The 17083-nt window shown below is 37.8% G+C and overlaps 2 protein-coding genes across 5 annotated transcripts; one reads left to right on the top strand and one right to left on the bottom strand.

Moving 5' to 3' along the window:
• Positions 1-36: 36 nt before the first annotated feature.
• Positions 37-3724, bottom strand: LOC136441002 (alpha/beta-tubulin-N-acetyltransferase 9-like). The gene is made up of 7 exons (XM_066437228.1): positions 3565-3724; positions 3112-3221; positions 2368-2427; positions 2080-2160; positions 1163-1222; positions 937-1031; positions 37-566 (listed from the first exon to the last, which is right to left on the bottom strand). The coding sequence occupies exons 1-7, from the start codon at positions 3639-3641 to the stop codon at positions 441-443; spliced, it is 609 nt and encodes a 202-aa protein (XP_066293325.1). The 5' UTR covers positions 3642-3724; the 3' UTR covers positions 37-440.
• Positions 3725-4055: 331 nt separating this feature from the next.
• LOC136439904 (transmembrane protein 104-like) lies at positions 4056-16443 on the top strand. 4 transcript variants are annotated; one of them, XM_066435566.1, is made up of 11 exons: positions 4056-4174; positions 5705-5826; positions 6406-6490; positions 7692-7736; positions 9577-9664; positions 10479-10531; positions 10855-10885; positions 11138-11237; positions 11714-11825; positions 12783-12876; positions 13209-16443. In XM_066435566.1, exons 1-11 carry the CDS (start codon positions 4130-4132, stop codon positions 13967-13969), a joined length of 1536 nt encoding a protein of 511 aa, XP_066291663.1. In that variant the 5' UTR covers positions 4056-4129; the 3' UTR covers positions 13970-16443. The 4 variants fall into 4 exon arrangements, with proteins under 4 accessions (XP_066291663.1, XP_066291661.1, XP_066291664.1 ...); XM_066435564.1 differs by having other exon boundaries at positions 6406-6550; XM_066435567.1 differs by lacking the exon at positions 7692-7736.
• Positions 16444-17083: the final 640 nt, after the last annotated feature.

Raw genomic sequence — 17083 nt, 5'->3', positions numbered from 1 at the left:
TACCAACCTAAATTCTTCTGAGTAAAGATCATGAAGTTTTAAGATCTTCAGAATCAGTTTAAACTTTAATTGAGTATCACATGATGATGATGGCTCATTCCCCGTTGTGGAGGAAGATGTGACTGTGTACAATGTACATGTACAGTGACCATATAAGAGACTTGAAGAAAATATTTGCACTAGACTGAGGTGGTCACAACGTATCAATGGGAAAAATTAGGGACTACCAAAAAGTGGTCACATTGGCCAGGTGGTCCTTATATGGATGTGGACTATAGTACAGATTTCATGGTACTCATACTCATAGAAAGTGGTAGTCTTTGTCTATACGTCCTCTCCAAACCATTGCAATCTGAAACGTAAAGAATATACTCAATACAAATATGTAATACATGCACGATATATATTTAATTTGGGTGTTCCCCAATGTTCCAACTTTGTCATCTACTGTGTTCTTCATATGTGTGTTTACTAATGTGTGACGTTTCTTGTCCCAGCCAAGTCCTGATGTTATCAGAGATGGGGAGATGTAACGTCACCTCCTGGAATACATCGCTTCTCGACACCTGTAAAATACAAAAGTGTGCAAATATGTACAGTAGAATGGCCAAGCTGGATATGCCAAAAAGTTTCAAGACAGGGCTGTCAAAGTGCAAAAAGAAATTTGGGTAAATTTGGGCTTTTGTTTTCTCTAAAAAAGGAGAGCAAGAGGTAATTCAAATGTTGACATTTTTTGTACAACCAAGGTGTTATCGTAACTGTTACAGTAACTTTTACATTTTCCACCCTTTAAATTTGATGAAAACACAAGAAGTTTTTGGCACGCCAAAACCTATTAGTAAAAGCAAGATCATATCAATAATTTATACAGCACACTTGATAGAATATATCATATGACATACTAATAACATGACTGTATGTAATTATTTGACCCACCTCTGTGAAACCAAGTTTGTGGAAAAGTGACAGACTGCTATGGTTACTGTACCCAATCTTAGCTACATACTCCGTCACTCCAAGATCCTGTACACCTGACGTGAAAATGATGAAAGAAAATTATCAATTACAAATTATGATGTTGCTATTTTCAAACTCATTTGGTGACAATGAGAATTATAAAATTTATACCATTATCAATACCATACCTAATGTCAAAACTTACCATAATCCATCATGGTTATCAGAGCTTCTCTGCCTGCCCCTTTTCTGCGACTAGTGGGCTCTAGAAAGAAGCAGGAAAGTACATGGTGTGACATGTGTGAACAGTGCTCAAATTCATCATTGTACTCCGGTGCACTGGTGCAACTAACATAAAAATATAGAAAAACATTTTGGGTGTACAGCTTGAAATAAAGTAAAATGTTAGCAAAATACTACACAGATATATGTATCTTGGTGCACAGTGAGTTGAAAAAGTAAAAAATTATGTTCACAGCTTCAATTCTGGGTGGACATGACTAAAGTGCACATGCACCCAATATTTTGATTGATAGATTCCCTAGAGAAAGAAGACATTTTCATTTGGGTAGACGAACAATGTTGCCTGTGACTCACAAGAGAAGCATCATGTGCAGGACAGAACATCAGAGGACCGTGTACAGAGACGTACATCAATGTACAAAGGGGAAACGGCACGTTCACTCAAAACTAGGTTTTCGGAAGCACAGACGCCCCAGTACCACTACGTCAGAAGTGTCTCAACATATACATATTGAGTCCCCGGGACATACAGTGACACTTGATAAAGTGCACATTTTGGATAAGGAACAGGACTGGTTTGTGAGGGGCGTGAAGGAGGCGATTTACATCAGGGCACATCACCCCTCCCTGAACCGCGACGGTGGAAGATTCCGTCTGCCCGCTGTGTTTGATTCACTGCTGACGTCATCACGTCTCCGACTTCCCGGCGTTCAACGCAGTGAATTGAACATCTGACGAAGGTTGGAGTGTCCAACCAAAAATTCATGGTGAGTTCAACTCCTGGTGTTGGAACAAAGTTTAAAATTTTCCAATATGTACTCTACCAACACAGATGAGCTTTCATGTGAGAAGTATCATTATTTTTGTCATTAGTAATACCTGCTATCATGATCTCTATCTCAGCTTCAGTGGGGCACTCCTGATTGGTGAAGAACAGGTTGACATCTCCTATCATACTGTCTGGAAATGAAGAAAAAAATCAAACAAGTTTACATACAACAATAGAATTTATACAACTTTATGTTACAACCCTCTTTCTTCATAAAGGTGCTAATGACTTCCAATGATTCAAAATCATTTTCTTTAAACAATTATCAAAATGAGCATAAATCACTGTAAATGTCGATTTTATAATCATAACTATGTAGTTCATAGTTAAACCTGTACCTATCTCAATTTTGTCTGCAGACTGCCAACTGATCTTGTCTAGTACAATAAAGGTACATTCTGGAGAAAATACAAATATTTGGTATTAATATCAACACTATATCATATAAGGTACATGACATGTACACAATCATTCGGTATAGCCAGCTAAAACTAACACTAGTAACACTCACTGGTAATTGAAATAGCTCGCTACACCTGATACTAGTCATAGAAAAGTAAAATAAGTAAAGCAGTCATCCTCAATTGAGGTGAAGCATGATGCTTTTTCAAGTAGCTAGTGGTAGTGCAATGCAGCTTTGCTATGACTCACGTTTTTTGGCCAAGCACACCGGGTCACCCCTACTCTTCTCGATATTAAAGTGCGTTGGGTTCTTTTACATACAGAGGTTTGACACTTGAGGTTGATGCCTGAAGCTCCCTCATACACGGGGCCGCCGGCTTTACGTCACCATCCAAAATGACGAATGCAGTCCCTTACTAGTAATAATTAGTTACATTTATAACATGTCCGAGCTGGAGTCGACCCTAGTATAAATCGAACTCTGGCCCCAGGATCCACAGAATTTGATCGAAATATAACGGTGAAGCAGTGTGTGGTTGTGTTACCGCTTGCAAGAGTCAATTGCCACATTTTCTCTAGACCTGGATATCTACCAGCTACTAGACTAAGTATAGTACAAGCAAGCAGATCTGCTTTCTTGTAGAGCATAATGTATGCAAGGTACAGAAAGAACGTCATACTATTTTCATCCTGCCACCAGCTGTTCTGCATCTCGTACTCCTGTTCCAGTGTGAGTGGTTCTGATGCTGTCAGCTGCTGCAGCTCCGCTGACTGCATCCAACCGTGGTATCTGTTTTAATACATGTGTGGGTGAATGGAATAAGAGCAAGGAGGCTATGCCCTTCTTAATATTAGAGTCACAAAAGAAAAATTTATAGAAGGCAATTAGCGCAACGGAACGTACAGTTACTCTAGCAACTCTAGCCCCCTCCTATATGCAACAAACATTTCTAAATTGCTGAAAGGTAACATCATTAATTGCTTTATATATATAAGAAAAAAACAGCCGCAAGGTGGCCTGGGTGCCACTTTCTTGGTCACTTCCGTAGCGAAAACAGAGAGCAGAGTAATTTCAGTAAAGCCAAAAAGGCTCAGAGACATTTGTGATGCAGATTTGAAGTAGTATTGCTTACTTTGGAACATGGTGCTTCTTGTATGGCACCAGAACAACCCTGCTTCCTTCTAGCAACGTGTTTTCGTTGATTTTCATCTCTCTTCTGCCCTTCTTCCTCCTCCCCCACTCATCCACTCTCCATCACCACAAAATGATTCACCCCTGACCTAAATGGTTAACCCCTGACCTAAATGATTCACCTCTGACCTTACTAATTAAGAAGGCGCTAGAACACCACACACAGACTATCAGAAAAATACCAGGAAATAAGCATTAACTTCATTTGAATACATTCGTTGTGTTTTTTGAAATAAGAAAAACATTATTGATGATACTTGTGGGTATATTTATTACGATTCTTTCCAGAGTTTCCAAAAAGATTTTATATTTTCCTCAAAATCAAATGTGTTTTGTCGCCCTGCATTGATGACGTAACCAAGATGGCGGAAACCAGGTGACCTAGTCGCGGCCACGTACAAGATATTTTTTCGGACGACTTTTAAATTTTCTCCTCTTTCCTGGCAGAAAGTCGAAGGTTAAACACGCCTGACAGGTAGATAAACTCACCGCGGACCGAACCAACCATGGCGGGCGACATTACCGAGACCGGATCGCTGTATTCACCCTTCGTGAGTTTGAATCAATGTTTTTGCTTTGAAGATTTCTTATCGGTAGCTCAAGATTTGGGTGCTCGAAAATAGTTAGGATTAATCTCTAACCTACTAGTAGGTCAACCATAATCTATACCATCTGTATTGCAATTGTTTTTGCTCATGTGTCTCGCGGCATATTTGTAGTTTAATCACCACCTGTGTACTTGCAAAGCTAAGAATATTTTTAGAAATCGAGAAAAAAAAAACGAGTTTGATTTTTAGATTTGCCGATGGACGATTTACGACTTTTGCCAATTACTTATTTTTTTTCACCGTTGAAGTTTGACAATGTCATTTTTACCAATACACAGTACATAATTTAGTCCCTTTGCTCTTGGATTTTGATTTTATCAATGTATCGATTTATAGATGACCCATTTACTTGACGATATTTAGTTAGATATATATAGAAATGTCTAAGTGAATATGGAAAAGGAACAGAAAATGGTAACTTCTCTAAAACGTAACTTACAACTTCCCTAAACTCTGGAGTACTGAATAGTGTAAATAAAATCATTTTCCTGGGGATTTGATTTTGCAGCAGGAGGGGAGAGGAAGGTTTTAACACAATGCTTGAAGTTTGCGGTTGAAAATGTTCAGCCAGTGAGAATTTATATAATATTATACATGTACAAAACACTTATTCACTATTCTGCGGTTAGACTAAGAGGTCACAGTGAAAAGCGCAAAGATAAAACCACAGCAAACATTCCCAATTTACAATGCTCTTTTGACTATTTTAGTGATATACTCTTCATGACCATGTAATATTTCAGGACACGAATGAAGGATATTTGATTTCCAAAACAAAATGATTATGATGACTTAATCACCAGTCTCCTCTGTCCTCTCTGCAAATAGGAGAGGACGAAAGAGACTCAGCAGATGTATAAATACAAACAGTAATAGGTGTGGATACCACGCTGGACTATAGTATATGGCTAGAGTAGGTCAGCATGCCCTTTTCCATGAGGCGTGGTGAGCTATTTTGATTCATACATACATGTTTGTCATGGTCGGCTGGCTCTAAACCTAGCTTGTCATCAATAAATTATTCTTTACCCATAATTCGTATTTTGATTTTACATTAATTAGTTGTTATCCAGAACTCATCGTTAAAGCGTGACTGACAAAGTCTTTGTATCATGAAGTTGACTGTGCCAGATTGCCCCAAAGTCACAACGGACTATTAAAGGAGCGTCTATCTGGTTGTGTTGGTATTCGCAGCCTAGTTTTACCGACTGAGATATCCTGTACCCAAATCTAGCCGTGCATAAAAGATCGCACACCAAATTACAATTAATCCTTGAATGTGACGTCTTCGAATTCCTGAATTGACCGTTAAGTAAATTGCAAAATTGTAGAATGTCCCATACTCATCGTTAAGTGTTACCAAAAAAAAAAACCCACCCCCATGCAGAACCTCATGAGAGCCTACCATCCCTAGGGTTTATTCCCCAGTGTTGAGTAAATAAATTCTTGTGTTTTGATTCTCCTTTCTCCCAGATGGGTCTGATCTACATCTTCAACCTGATCGTTGGGACAGGAGCCCTCACCATGCCCAGGGCCTTCGGTGCTGCCGGCTGGCTCGTCAGTCTGGTACTCATCATACTACTGGGGTTCTTCAGGTAGGGACAGTACATTATATATGTGTGACAGGTGTAGCTGGGTGATAGAAAGAAGGAAAGAGAGGAGAAAAAGAAATGAATGGGTCAGAGTGAAGGAATGAACAATAGAGGGAATGAATATGGTTTTATATGATGCAGGCAGCCATTAATTGGCATTGACCCTAAATTTGATGAACATGAAGCTATCTGCACTTTCATTGGTTGACTTAACTAACGTTTGATGGACAGCCAGGATTGGTCTATTGAAGCAAAATATAATACTTTGGAAAACATGCACCATAAAGATAATCAATATTTATAGAATCCTAGGTTATGAACAAAATGTGCATATTTGGTGTTTTCTAGTTTGTTTCATTGAACTGTATTTCAGAGAAACCATGGTAATGAATCAGTGTCCAACCCCTAGGATTTATAATTACTCATTTACTGCTGTCCAATTCGACAGATTCGTGAAGTAAATTTGATGTACACGTATATCCAGCCAGCCACGTGCACCAGTCCACATTTCTAGTAAACCCCCAAATTACGTACGTATACAATGTTTCTGTATCAGATTTAACAAAAAAACCTTTCTTCCAGCTTCATGACCACAACGTTTGTTGTGGAGACCATGTCCGTTGCGAACGCCCGTCTTCGCTGGAAGACACGAGAGAAGCAGAACGAGGTACACAAAGCCACCTTTGAGGAAAAGTTGCATGCCGCCGTTACGAACAGCCACAAAAAAGTACCGTACCGTACGCCATTCCGTTTGTGCCAGGGCAGATCCTTTTGTAAAGGATGGCGCCTGGTTCGTGCCATGCGCACACATTGCAGAACTTAAAAAATTTGCAGCCTTTTTTTGGCAACACCTCAGGTGCAGGGTTGTTTGCTCCACTCCAATTTTTTTTTCTTCAAAAGCATAATGGTTGTATAGCATGCCACATTCTTCAAGTATTATACCTTTTACATTTTGCATTTTTTGCATGTTTATGCTTATTATTTCTTGCAGCTGGGCAGGACAAGAACGCAGATTTGCAAACTGATTTGCCCTGTTTTTTTGTTGTTGTGTTTGTTTGAGTCTTGCATAATTAGATAATTAGTCATGCAAGCCTATTTTGCATTTTGCTCATGTATCATCTGTTGGGATGGATAGCATTGCGGTGCCTAGAATCTGTCTGGTGTTGTTACAGGTGGTAGCTATATGTATTTGCATTAGCAAATTTTTGGCTTAGTTTGTAACCACTGAAAACACAAAGTCTAGATCTGCGTGCTTTTGAAATGCATAAAACTAACACGTACAGATACTGGGCACCGGTGACTAAACCCCTGTGCTTTTGATTTTTAGATCATCTTCCTTTGGTGAAATTTTTCAAACCTGTCTTGTGAAGTCTACATTCCTTCTGATTCACATGCATGATTAGCAGAAATTCTGAAAAGTATTTTGCAGAAAATAATGAAAGGACACATAATGGGTTTCATGTTTTTTTGTCTTTTTTTTTTTAATGCATTTGAAAATAGCTTTTGGTACAGTCCTGGCCAGTCTATGTCCACTCAGATGGTCACTACAAGTTACCAGAGTGGACATAAACTGACCCAAGGTAGTACCCATATGCTTCTTTTGACAGCTATGTGAATCTGGCAAATTTTTGTAGCTCTAAAGACTTATATGTAGTGCACATTGATTGTTTTTTTGGCAATGCCTTTGAGGCAGAGCCTTTTTCTATGCATGTGAAATCACATTGCTCTAATTTTATGCCTGACAGTGTTTACATGTATGCTATTCTTTTAAGAACTAACACGAGGTGAAGGAAACGCAAATTATGGTTAATGATATAATTTTACCGTTGATCGTTTTTACAGTTTTCTTGTTTTCCTTTTCCATGTAGAGGGTGCATGGGACGCCATACTCGTATTATGAACGAATGAAGAAGGTTCCACTTCCTCAGTTTGTAGCTCGACACGATTCTGCATGGCTTCTCCCCCTTCTCGTTTCCTAATAAGCCAGTTCACGGTTCAAACTGCTCATGCTCAGTGTGATGCACTGTAGGTAATATGTCAAAGTTGAAATCACAGAGACATAAACAAAACATGTTGACATGTATGGAGCATGGTCTAGACAAGAACTGCTGACAAGTTAGGAGCCTTCACCTTTGACCTTATGCATGTACAGTTGAAGTCGTGAATCAGCTTATTCTTTCCCTCTGTCCTGTATTACCCTGTAGTTCGACCTCTTTTTTGTTCCCTTTATATGTGCACTTGTGGACTATAAAGATTTTTGTTGTGATTTTAATATTTAGCATCAAAAAGAATGAGTATACTGTTGGTGAAGTTTTCAGACTTTTTCGTCATTTTTTAAAGATACATTAAAAGGGAACAAAAATATTATAGAATGCTTGTAGCATTGTTCTCATGATCAGTTTGTCTGTGGGCTCAGAATTATGTGGATTTTATTGAGAAATATTGTTTGCTGGCAAAAGACAGAACAGAAATATTTTAGTCCCTGAATCTTATATCACATTGACTTGAGAAAGATGCATATGATGAAGATGATATGCATGTAGATAGATAAAAATAATTGGGCTGTCAGCATAACACTAATTATAAATGAACTAGTAACAGTTACTGTACTCACTGTTACAACGATTGTTGTTTTTGAAATTTTATGAAACCGATCGTTTAGGTCTCAATACAAAGAAATAAAGGAGCATCATAGACAGACTTGGAACAATGTTTACATATGCAAATGCTTTGATTGAATGAAAGTTGCGAGATCTTTTAGCATGTCTATTTTTTTTTCCACTGCTCAAGCACTCATTAATTGTAAATTGGCTTCCAGCATCGGGAAATGCAGTTTGTAAAATTTTGACAAAAATGTTTCAACATTTTCACTAATCTGTTGCTTTGAATTTGTTCAAAATGCTTTTTTTTTCAAACAGTTTTTAGTTTGAATTTTTTTTTCAGCAGGCTATATGGCTATTTGTTTCTTTTCTTTTCTGTCTTTTCCTTTTCTTCTTGTAATATGTTAATTTACAAATATATTCATAGAGCTAATATTTTGTATCAGTGTAAGAATTCAACAGAAATGTTCTCCCATCATTTTCCTTCTGACTTGTACATATAAGTTTAAATTTGTAGTCAAGGATTTTTCTGCAATCGTTGTCCCAAAACTTAGATATCACAAATATGGAAACCTGATATGGCAACAGATTTCTGTTATTCCAATGGAACATACATGTATTGTTCACTTATGTCGCCGATTGATGATTTTAATGAAAGTGATAAAATTCAAATTGGCTTATCACAAATACAGATCAACATTAAAGATCTAGAGCATTCAAGAGGCCTAAATGATATACATAAATCTATGTTTTTCCAGATTCATCAATACTTGGAAAGTACAGCATATCATTATCAATAAAAAAATATGTATATATGCAAACAAGGGACAGAGGAAAAAGTTTGGAGAGAACTATTTCTAGTTGCCATTGTAGTATAAGCCAGTTCAAGGTTTAAACTGCACATGTTCAGTGAGAACATGTATTATGGGTAATATGTCAAAGTTGAAGGCCCCTGAGACATATACATGTAGAATAAAACACAAATGGACATGTTTTAAGCATGGTCTAGAAAGAACTGTTTACAAATTAGGGGCCTTCACCTCTGATCTGGTGCAGTTTAAACTGTGAACAGACTTATTACTATTGTTGTGGGAAGACCTGTTATACTCATTCTACTTCCCCCTCTCTTCTTCCCTTTCTCATTGATTTAAAGGATGACGCACACACTGAAGATGTCATAGAAGAAGAAGAAGAGAACCAATCAGAGGAAGAGAGAAGGGCACTTCTAGCTCCTGTCAATGGTATGTTTTTTTTCTGTAACAGGGAGGTTACATATACTGTAAAAGGGAAAATGTTTGCAGCGATTTAATTTCGCGGTAAGAAGAAAATGGAGTGTTCGCAGTGGTTTAAACTTTGTGGTTGAAACAAGGGGGTAGGCAGGCAGAAGACAGAATTAAACTTTTTGTGGTAGTTTTAAGTTTGTGGCAAAGAGGTCATGTGAAACCGAAACATCAAGCCATGTGAACATTTTCCCTTTTACAGTAGCAAACAAAGAATAGGTGGAGGAGGGGGGGTTGTCCAAGGTTATGACCAACATGAAGTTAAGATATGCTTATCTTTTTTGTATTTTTCCAATTTTGAAAGACCTTGAGAACAAATGTTGGGTTCCTTACCAATGTTAATGGCTTGGGTGTAGAATGGGTAGTGGAATTTCTAGGGCATGAGTCATTGCAATTTATACATAGTCATAGATTATCATGCATCTTGTGGCTGTTTGCAACTTGGGAAATGTTTTTTTTTTTTCTCTAATTTTTTGTGTGTCAAAATTTGTTTTTTGTTGCCTCTATACTTTGTCGTCTCCAAATAAGCCTTATGTCTAATGCATTTATGTTTTTTGCCACATCATGAAGATGTTGATGAAACAGGTTGGTTGCTGTACAGTCACATTATTTAGATTTGTCTATTTTTTAGTACAATATATCTTTCTAAAATAACTTGTCATGTTGTTGTGCATACAGAGCCTAAAAGCATGTATCATATTATAGGTTTATACTTACAGGTTCAGTTCAAAACTGATAACTCTTCACCATCCTTTTACCCAATGTTGTTGTATAGATCCCAAAAGGAGAAGAGTAGACCTTTATGACATCACAGAAAGAGTTGAGATGGTAAGATTTCAGTCATCACCTGAATTTACATCCAGTAGCGCCTCCAAGTGGAGGTAAGATGTACTGCAGCATGCTCACAGATGAGATTTTATAGATTTCATGATTAGGTCACCTTTTCTTTGCACCAGAACTGGGATTATATAGAACAGAATATTGATTCCTTATTCAATAGAAATGCTTCATATTTCATATTCATGCTTTTGAGGAAAGAGCTTTTCATTAACACATGCTTCTTGCTTTTTTCACCCGATCAATAAATATATATATATATATATATACAATTATGCCACAGTGATACAATGTATATGTATTTTCTTTTATAGGGCCAAATGGCATCAATGTTCTTCAACAAAGGTTAGAACTTATTTTGGTTAAAATCATGGTCCCTTCACTCTTTCTGTAAAAAACATTGCTGTCACACTATGATTCAGAATGATGTATAAATGTAGTAGCATTAAAATTGTTGTACTGATTATCTAAAAATGCAATACTTGGAAATAAGTATTTCATAGCTGTAAAGATGTAAATACTTGAAATCAAAACCTGAAATTTAATGTCAATTTTTTATATCTAAAGATTTTTATATTGTCTTTTCTTTATACCAAGTTGGCTGGTACCTGTTCTACCTCTGCATTGTTATCTACCTTTACGGAGACCTGGCCATCTATGCTGCCGCTGTGCCCAAGTCACTCAGGGATATCACATGGTCAGTCTTACAGTCCTTATTACCTTACAGGGGGTACTGTATTTGGCTGTGTTTGTGTGTTTGCACCTCTGACTCAAGATGCTGTTGATTTATTTGTATGAATTTTGCCGATTTGGGGCCATCTAGCAGTGTTTTTAGGTACTGCAGTATTGCAGGCCAACACTCCCTTTCCAAAAGTAGTGCGCTATGTTCTATTGACAATGACCACAATTTGGGACACCCGGGTGGCTTAGAACTTGTTGATCACCAACTGTTAATGTTATTGATCTTGATCTTGATCGGGTACTGGGCAACACCCCTCTTGTTGGGGTAAAGCGCCCAGGGGAGTGCGCTGCGCTTTTATAGCACATGATAAGGCTTGGGCTATGGTATTAATAAATTCACAAAAACTCTTCATGTTTTCCCATTGTTGGTCTGAAAGGTGACATATTATTAAGACTCATAAAGTGAGTGTGTAATTATGTCCATTCTTCCAGCCCAGTGAACATCACCTGTAACATTAAGCCATCAAAACAGATCAACCTGACCAACTCCTCACCCTGCTGGGGTACTACTGTCAACAGGCAAAATGCCTACAGAGTGTATCTGGTAAGAAAGCTCCCTTCAATTCTCACATTTATAAGTTGCTACATGTCTTTTTATTCCATGTCAAAGATGAGCTCTTCATGCTTTGGGCACCACTCTATATTCTGTATATATTATGTTCCTGTGTGTCATGTAGTTATGTGCAGTTAGTTTGTTGATATGGACCACAGGAAGATGAGCTGCAATATACCTGTATATATTGTTAAGCTAATTGTCGATCCGAATAAACTTAAACTATACAAAACGTTAGAACTTGTTTGGCTTTACAAAATTTATGTTATTACAAAGAAAACACAAGGATAAGATAGACTATACCACAAGTCGCAAACCTAATCGCTAAATCACTATGTCAAAATAAGCCGCGCTATGGGGCCTTGATATCTGAAAGTCCATATACATTGTACACACACATTTCTTACACATGATTGTATACTGTCAGTCAATGCTTAGAGAATGATATCACAAAAAGGACTCCAAAAAAAAATGTTAGCTTAGTCTGCAGTATGGTCCTTCCTGTTACTGTAATGCAGCAATGTTCGCAGTGGCTTTATGTTTGTGGTTTTCGCAGCGACCGTTTCACTGCAAACATTTGTGTCCAATACTGTAGCAGTATGTGACTTTAGCGCTGCCGCAAACTCAAAACCACTGCAAACACTCCATTTTCGCCTTTGTGCGAAATAAAAACCATGTGAACTTAAATGCATTTACAGTACTTCATGACCTGTTGCTAATTTGTTCCACTATAAAAAGCACACAGTAGACAATTGTTTAAAGATTACATATTTAAGATGTTTTCAGAAAAGATCAAATTTTTTGAATGATAGGAAATTTCATTTAGAAGTTGAATCAAAATGTTGGAGAGATTTGGATCATCTTATTCTGTAAGGCTTACTTCTGAGTCTGTTGCCAGCGTGGAAAAAAAGACAAGGGATTGATTTGTTTTCTTGATGTGTTTTTCAGGGTGCCTTCACCTTGCTCCTTGGGCCATTTGTGTTCTTCAACGTGCAGAAAACAAAGTACCTACAACTGCTCACCTCCCTCATGAGATGGGTTGGTCAGTATCTTTTTACTGTGTATCCTCTTATAAACTAGACCATCCTGCAATTCAGAATAATCCATTCAATGTAACACCATGACTGCAAAACTTTAGTATAAAACAGTTATTCTGAGACTAAATGAAAAAGTATTGGACATGGTTTGGACCCTCTAGCCTCTTTCCCTGGAACTGCAGGCTTGTCTTTGAAACAGGTTAACTCATAAGGGATTGAGTTTTTATGATTTTCAAATTGTGAGTAACTTGGATGAAGGCAAGTGAAACATCCGCAAATTACGCGAATCTGAACTTAATTTGCATATTTAACGAAAATGTATTCACTCTATTTGCAGCGTTTACAATTATGATCATCTTGGCGATGACGCGGATAACCCACGGTAAAGGCGAGGGCCATCCCGTGATGGCGTCCGTCACCAGCGTGCCAAACCTCTTTGGGGTGTGCGTGTACTCCTTCATGTGCCAGCACTCCCTCCCCTCGCTTGTCACACCGATCAAGAACAAGCGCCACCTCTCACTTCTCGTCTTCTTCGACTTCCTGGTCATCCTGGTCTTCTACCTGGTCCTGTCTTTCACCGGGATCTTCTGCTTTAAGAACATGGACATCAAGGACATCTACACCCTGAACTTCATGGACAAGTGCGATCCGATCACGAGCGCGCAAGAGATCAGCTACTTTCTCGGACTCTTCCCGGTCTTCACGCTGAGCACGAACTTTCCCATCATCGCGATCACGCTGCGAAACAACCTGAAGACGTTGTTCCACAGGGACGGGTACACTTATCCATGGATCATCGATAGAATATTCTTCCCGCTACTAACCATAGTTCCGCCGATAGCGGTCGCTTTTGGTACCGACGATCTTGAATTCTTGGTAGGCGTAACGGGATCGTACGCAGGGGCGGGAATTCAGTATCTCGTACCGGCGTTCCTCGTTTACTCGGCGAGGAAAGAGCAGAGAATACTGTTCGGCCCCGGTTCGATCAACAAGCACACGTCTCCGTTCAGACATAGTTTTTGGGTGTATTTCGTCTGGGTCTGGGGAACGCTGTCAATCATTTTCGTAACTGTCAATCACATTTTGACAAAGAGCTAGAGTAAGACGTTTTTGTATACTTGCCATGACAACATTCAGAAAGTCCCTAGGGCAAAGATGTCATAAAACATCTCTACAACTAGAAAAATGACGAAATAGATAAAACAGCTAAATCACTCCTGTACAAAACACTGTGCAATATTTGCACCAAGCTCTTCAATTATGTCATTGACAGTAAATATGCAATACAGGGGAACTTGGCAATACAAAAAGCATTGCAGTGTGATTGTCAAAAGTTGCATGTTACAGTAACAGAAACAGATTCTCTTCAAGTTTGATTTTTTTTATTAGAGCATTGTCACAGTCAAATATAAAGACAACAACTAATGTGCCCCTAATAAGTGTACATAACAGATTATAAATGCTGGAAAAGAAGAAAAAGTTCAAATTTTATATCTAACTAAGAAAAGGAGAGGAAAATCTGGTTGCTAACTTTTTTGAAAAAATTAAGCATTCCGTACATTTCATATTTTGACATGAAATGTTGGCTATGAAAATGTCATCATTCTGAGCTGTTAGGGCATGGAAATGTAATTAAATGTTATGAATGCCTTTGTCAGTATCTTGGGAGTAACTCTTAAGATTTGCGTGCCATATATGAAATAAAAATATTAATTTGTCTCATATTCCATGGCTCAACATCTCAGAATCTCATACCTAAAATGTTTTTGTGAATTCTTTCTCCTTTTTCTTTCAACTGGCTCCCATAAGGCAACAGATATGCACACAGCAGGAAATTGAATACAGGAAATGAGATTTATTCTGGGAACTTTGACCTAACTTCCTGTCAGTGTCTCCAACATGCCTAGCACAGATGTCTAAAACAATACCTCCCATTTCATGGAGGTAAAAACAATTTCAAATGCATATGAATCCCAATGTTGTATTGGTTTTTTAACACCAGCTATGATTTTTGTAATACTTAATCACACAGATTAGCATGATCTTTTCAATTTTGTGGCTTTATTTATTTTTATTTGACTGGTGTTATGTCCAATAGAAAAATGATTTATGATTTATTTACTACTTATTAATAAGCATTATTTTGCTCCTTCCCACCTCCTTCTTTTTTGTATTATATTGCATAGAAGTAAATATGTAACAAATGATGGTAGGAAATTCTATATTGTACAAGATGGTTTCCATGAAACTAATGTTTTAAGAGCCGTGTATGAAGAGATTCAAGTGGAATTTTCTGGTGGAATATTTGGTTCTACTCTCAGGTTGATACATGATAATATAATATCCAGAAATATGTCAATTTTGTGTAAATTATTTTAGAAACTTATATATGTAATACATGTGCTGGTAAATAATTCTGGATAAATTTAACTTTGCAATATGGAAAAGGTATTCAGCTGAAAACACTGGGAAAACCTCCTACAATGAAATTGAATCGCCGCAAAAATCGATGAACTTACAGTATCTCCATGACAACACGTACCTCTGAGTCTATGTGTTAACCGTCAAGCAGATTTTAAGGTGTAACATCTTGGAAAATAACTAGAAATCGCTATGCCTTCAAATACCAGAGTTACATACCCTGAATTGATGTGTTGAAAATTTGTTTACACCTATAACTATCTTGGAGTGGAACTCATTGCTACCAAGTACATTAGGAGCATCCTCATTAGATAGCTTCAAACAACGCTTGCTACTTGATGTGCCAACGTTAGGTGTGACAAGTGTAATAGAACCAGCTGCTTTCCTGCAGCTTGCCTGGGAAGCTGATGTGTTATGCTGTAATGTGGTTATACTGGCTATACAGATACAGACACAGAATTCCCTTGTCGTATCTCAGAAATTATGAAGTTCTGTTCCAACATCTGCTTGGAGATTACCTCAGTGTATCAGTTTATCAATTGAGTATCATTAAGTTAAAAGATTGTGGTGTAAATTTTCATCATCTTTTGCAGTTAAAAAGCTTGTAACATACTTAGGAGATATTTCTAGGAATTCTGACACTGCCACACATTGTAATTATTCTAGCGACCAATATACTGGTATTGTACTACTTAAAGGTAATGTGATTGATATGAAAATGTATATTTTATCAACAGCAGTCTTGACCCTATTGTTATAAGTTGTACAAATACATACCTGTTTATTAAAAGTTAGATACCATGATTTGCACAACAATGCACATAAAAAACGCATTCATATCATGAAGTATTTTTGTAACTACATGTTGTAATTGATCATAAAGTTTTCAGAAAGCTATTCAACAATTAAAGAGATCTGAACATATTGAAGAATCGAATCGCGAACCTCTACTTACATATACACAATTGCAATGCAATGTCTAGTATATTATCTGCTCAGCTATTTTCGTACATAAGACGTCGTGCCTTTTGCCTTGTCTAACTAAAATAAACGTATGTTGCTGATCTCAAACTCTGGGAGCATTGAATACTTTGTTACGTGGTTGAAATATAATTCCAGAAAGACGCAAATAAAAAAGTATTACTGATCAATTTTGTAATTTCTTGTCTTGCATGCAGAGAAGTCATAGAGGGACGTGGATATTTGCATATTTACGTCAATATATTGTGCATATTAAAGAGACGATTTACATAAGTTGGTATGTGTCTAACGACGGGGACTTAATACAGTATACATGAACATGTATTGAAATTAAGATGGAAGTGGACATTTTAAGAAACAAATGATGCAAATGCCTTTTTTGGGCTTTCTATACCTGTACGGTTTGTGTGGCTATATTGGCGACATAAATAAAAGGCCAGACAAAAACGCCAAAAAAACACGTCAAAAACTAGTCGGACCCACTCCTCTGTTTGGGGAGTTTGCGAGCGTTTCTTTGGGCGTCACTCCGTTTCTTGTTAGCGTTCAAGTACAATGGACGACCCTGAACTTGTACAACATCATAGCAGCTGTATGTATTGTTTCTGCCGTTTATCTATTATTGATAGCGGAGGTTGTGTTCCCGCGACCCGTGTGCGGCACACGCGGCGGTGTTAACTAGAGGTGCGCCCGCCCGTGTAACGCAACCTGACGGTCTGCTCGACGGAAGGAATAACAAGTAGCGCGCTGTCTGTGTTATGGACGACGCTTGACCCGTAACTTGTCGGTAAAGACGAGGATACAGGATTAAAT

Source organism: Branchiostoma lanceolatum, chromosome 8 (assembly GCF_035083965.1).
Source record: "Branchiostoma lanceolatum isolate klBraLanc5 chromosome 8, klBraLanc5.hap2, whole genome shotgun sequence".
NCBI lineage: Eukaryota > Metazoa > Chordata > Leptocardii > Amphioxiformes > Branchiostomatidae > Branchiostoma > Branchiostoma lanceolatum.
This window is presented reverse-complemented; position numbering and strand designations above follow the sequence as displayed.

What these genes read in the sequence shown, in the direction of transcription:
- LOC136441002 (XM_066437228.1), bottom strand. Translation starts at nt 3,641, where the DNA reads ATGAAAATCAACGAAAACACGTTGCTAGAAGGAAGCAGGGTTGTTCTG. An exon ending in CTGGTGGCAGGATGAAAATA is followed by an intron (nt 2,428 to 3,111) that starts GTATGACGTTCT and finishes TATTTTCTCCAG; the next exon opens with AATGTACCTTTATTGTACTA. An exon ending in GATAACCATGATGGATTATG is followed by an intron (nt 1,032 to 1,162) that starts GTAAGTTTTGAC and finishes TTTTCACGTCAG; the next exon opens with GTGTACAGGATCTTGGAGTG.
- LOC136439904 (XM_066435564.1), top strand. Translation starts at nt 4,130, where the DNA reads ATGGCGGGCGACATTACCGAGACCGGATCGCTGTATTCACCCTTC. An exon ending in ATACTACTGGGGTTCTTCAG is followed by an intron (nt 5,827 to 6,405) that starts GTAGGGACAGTA and finishes CCTTTCTTCCAG; the next exon opens with CTTCATGACCACAACGTTTG. An exon ending in TTACGAACAGCCACAAAAAA is followed by an intron (nt 6,551 to 7,691) that starts GTACCGTACCGT and finishes TTTTCCATGTAG; the next exon opens with AGGGTGCATGGGACGCCATA.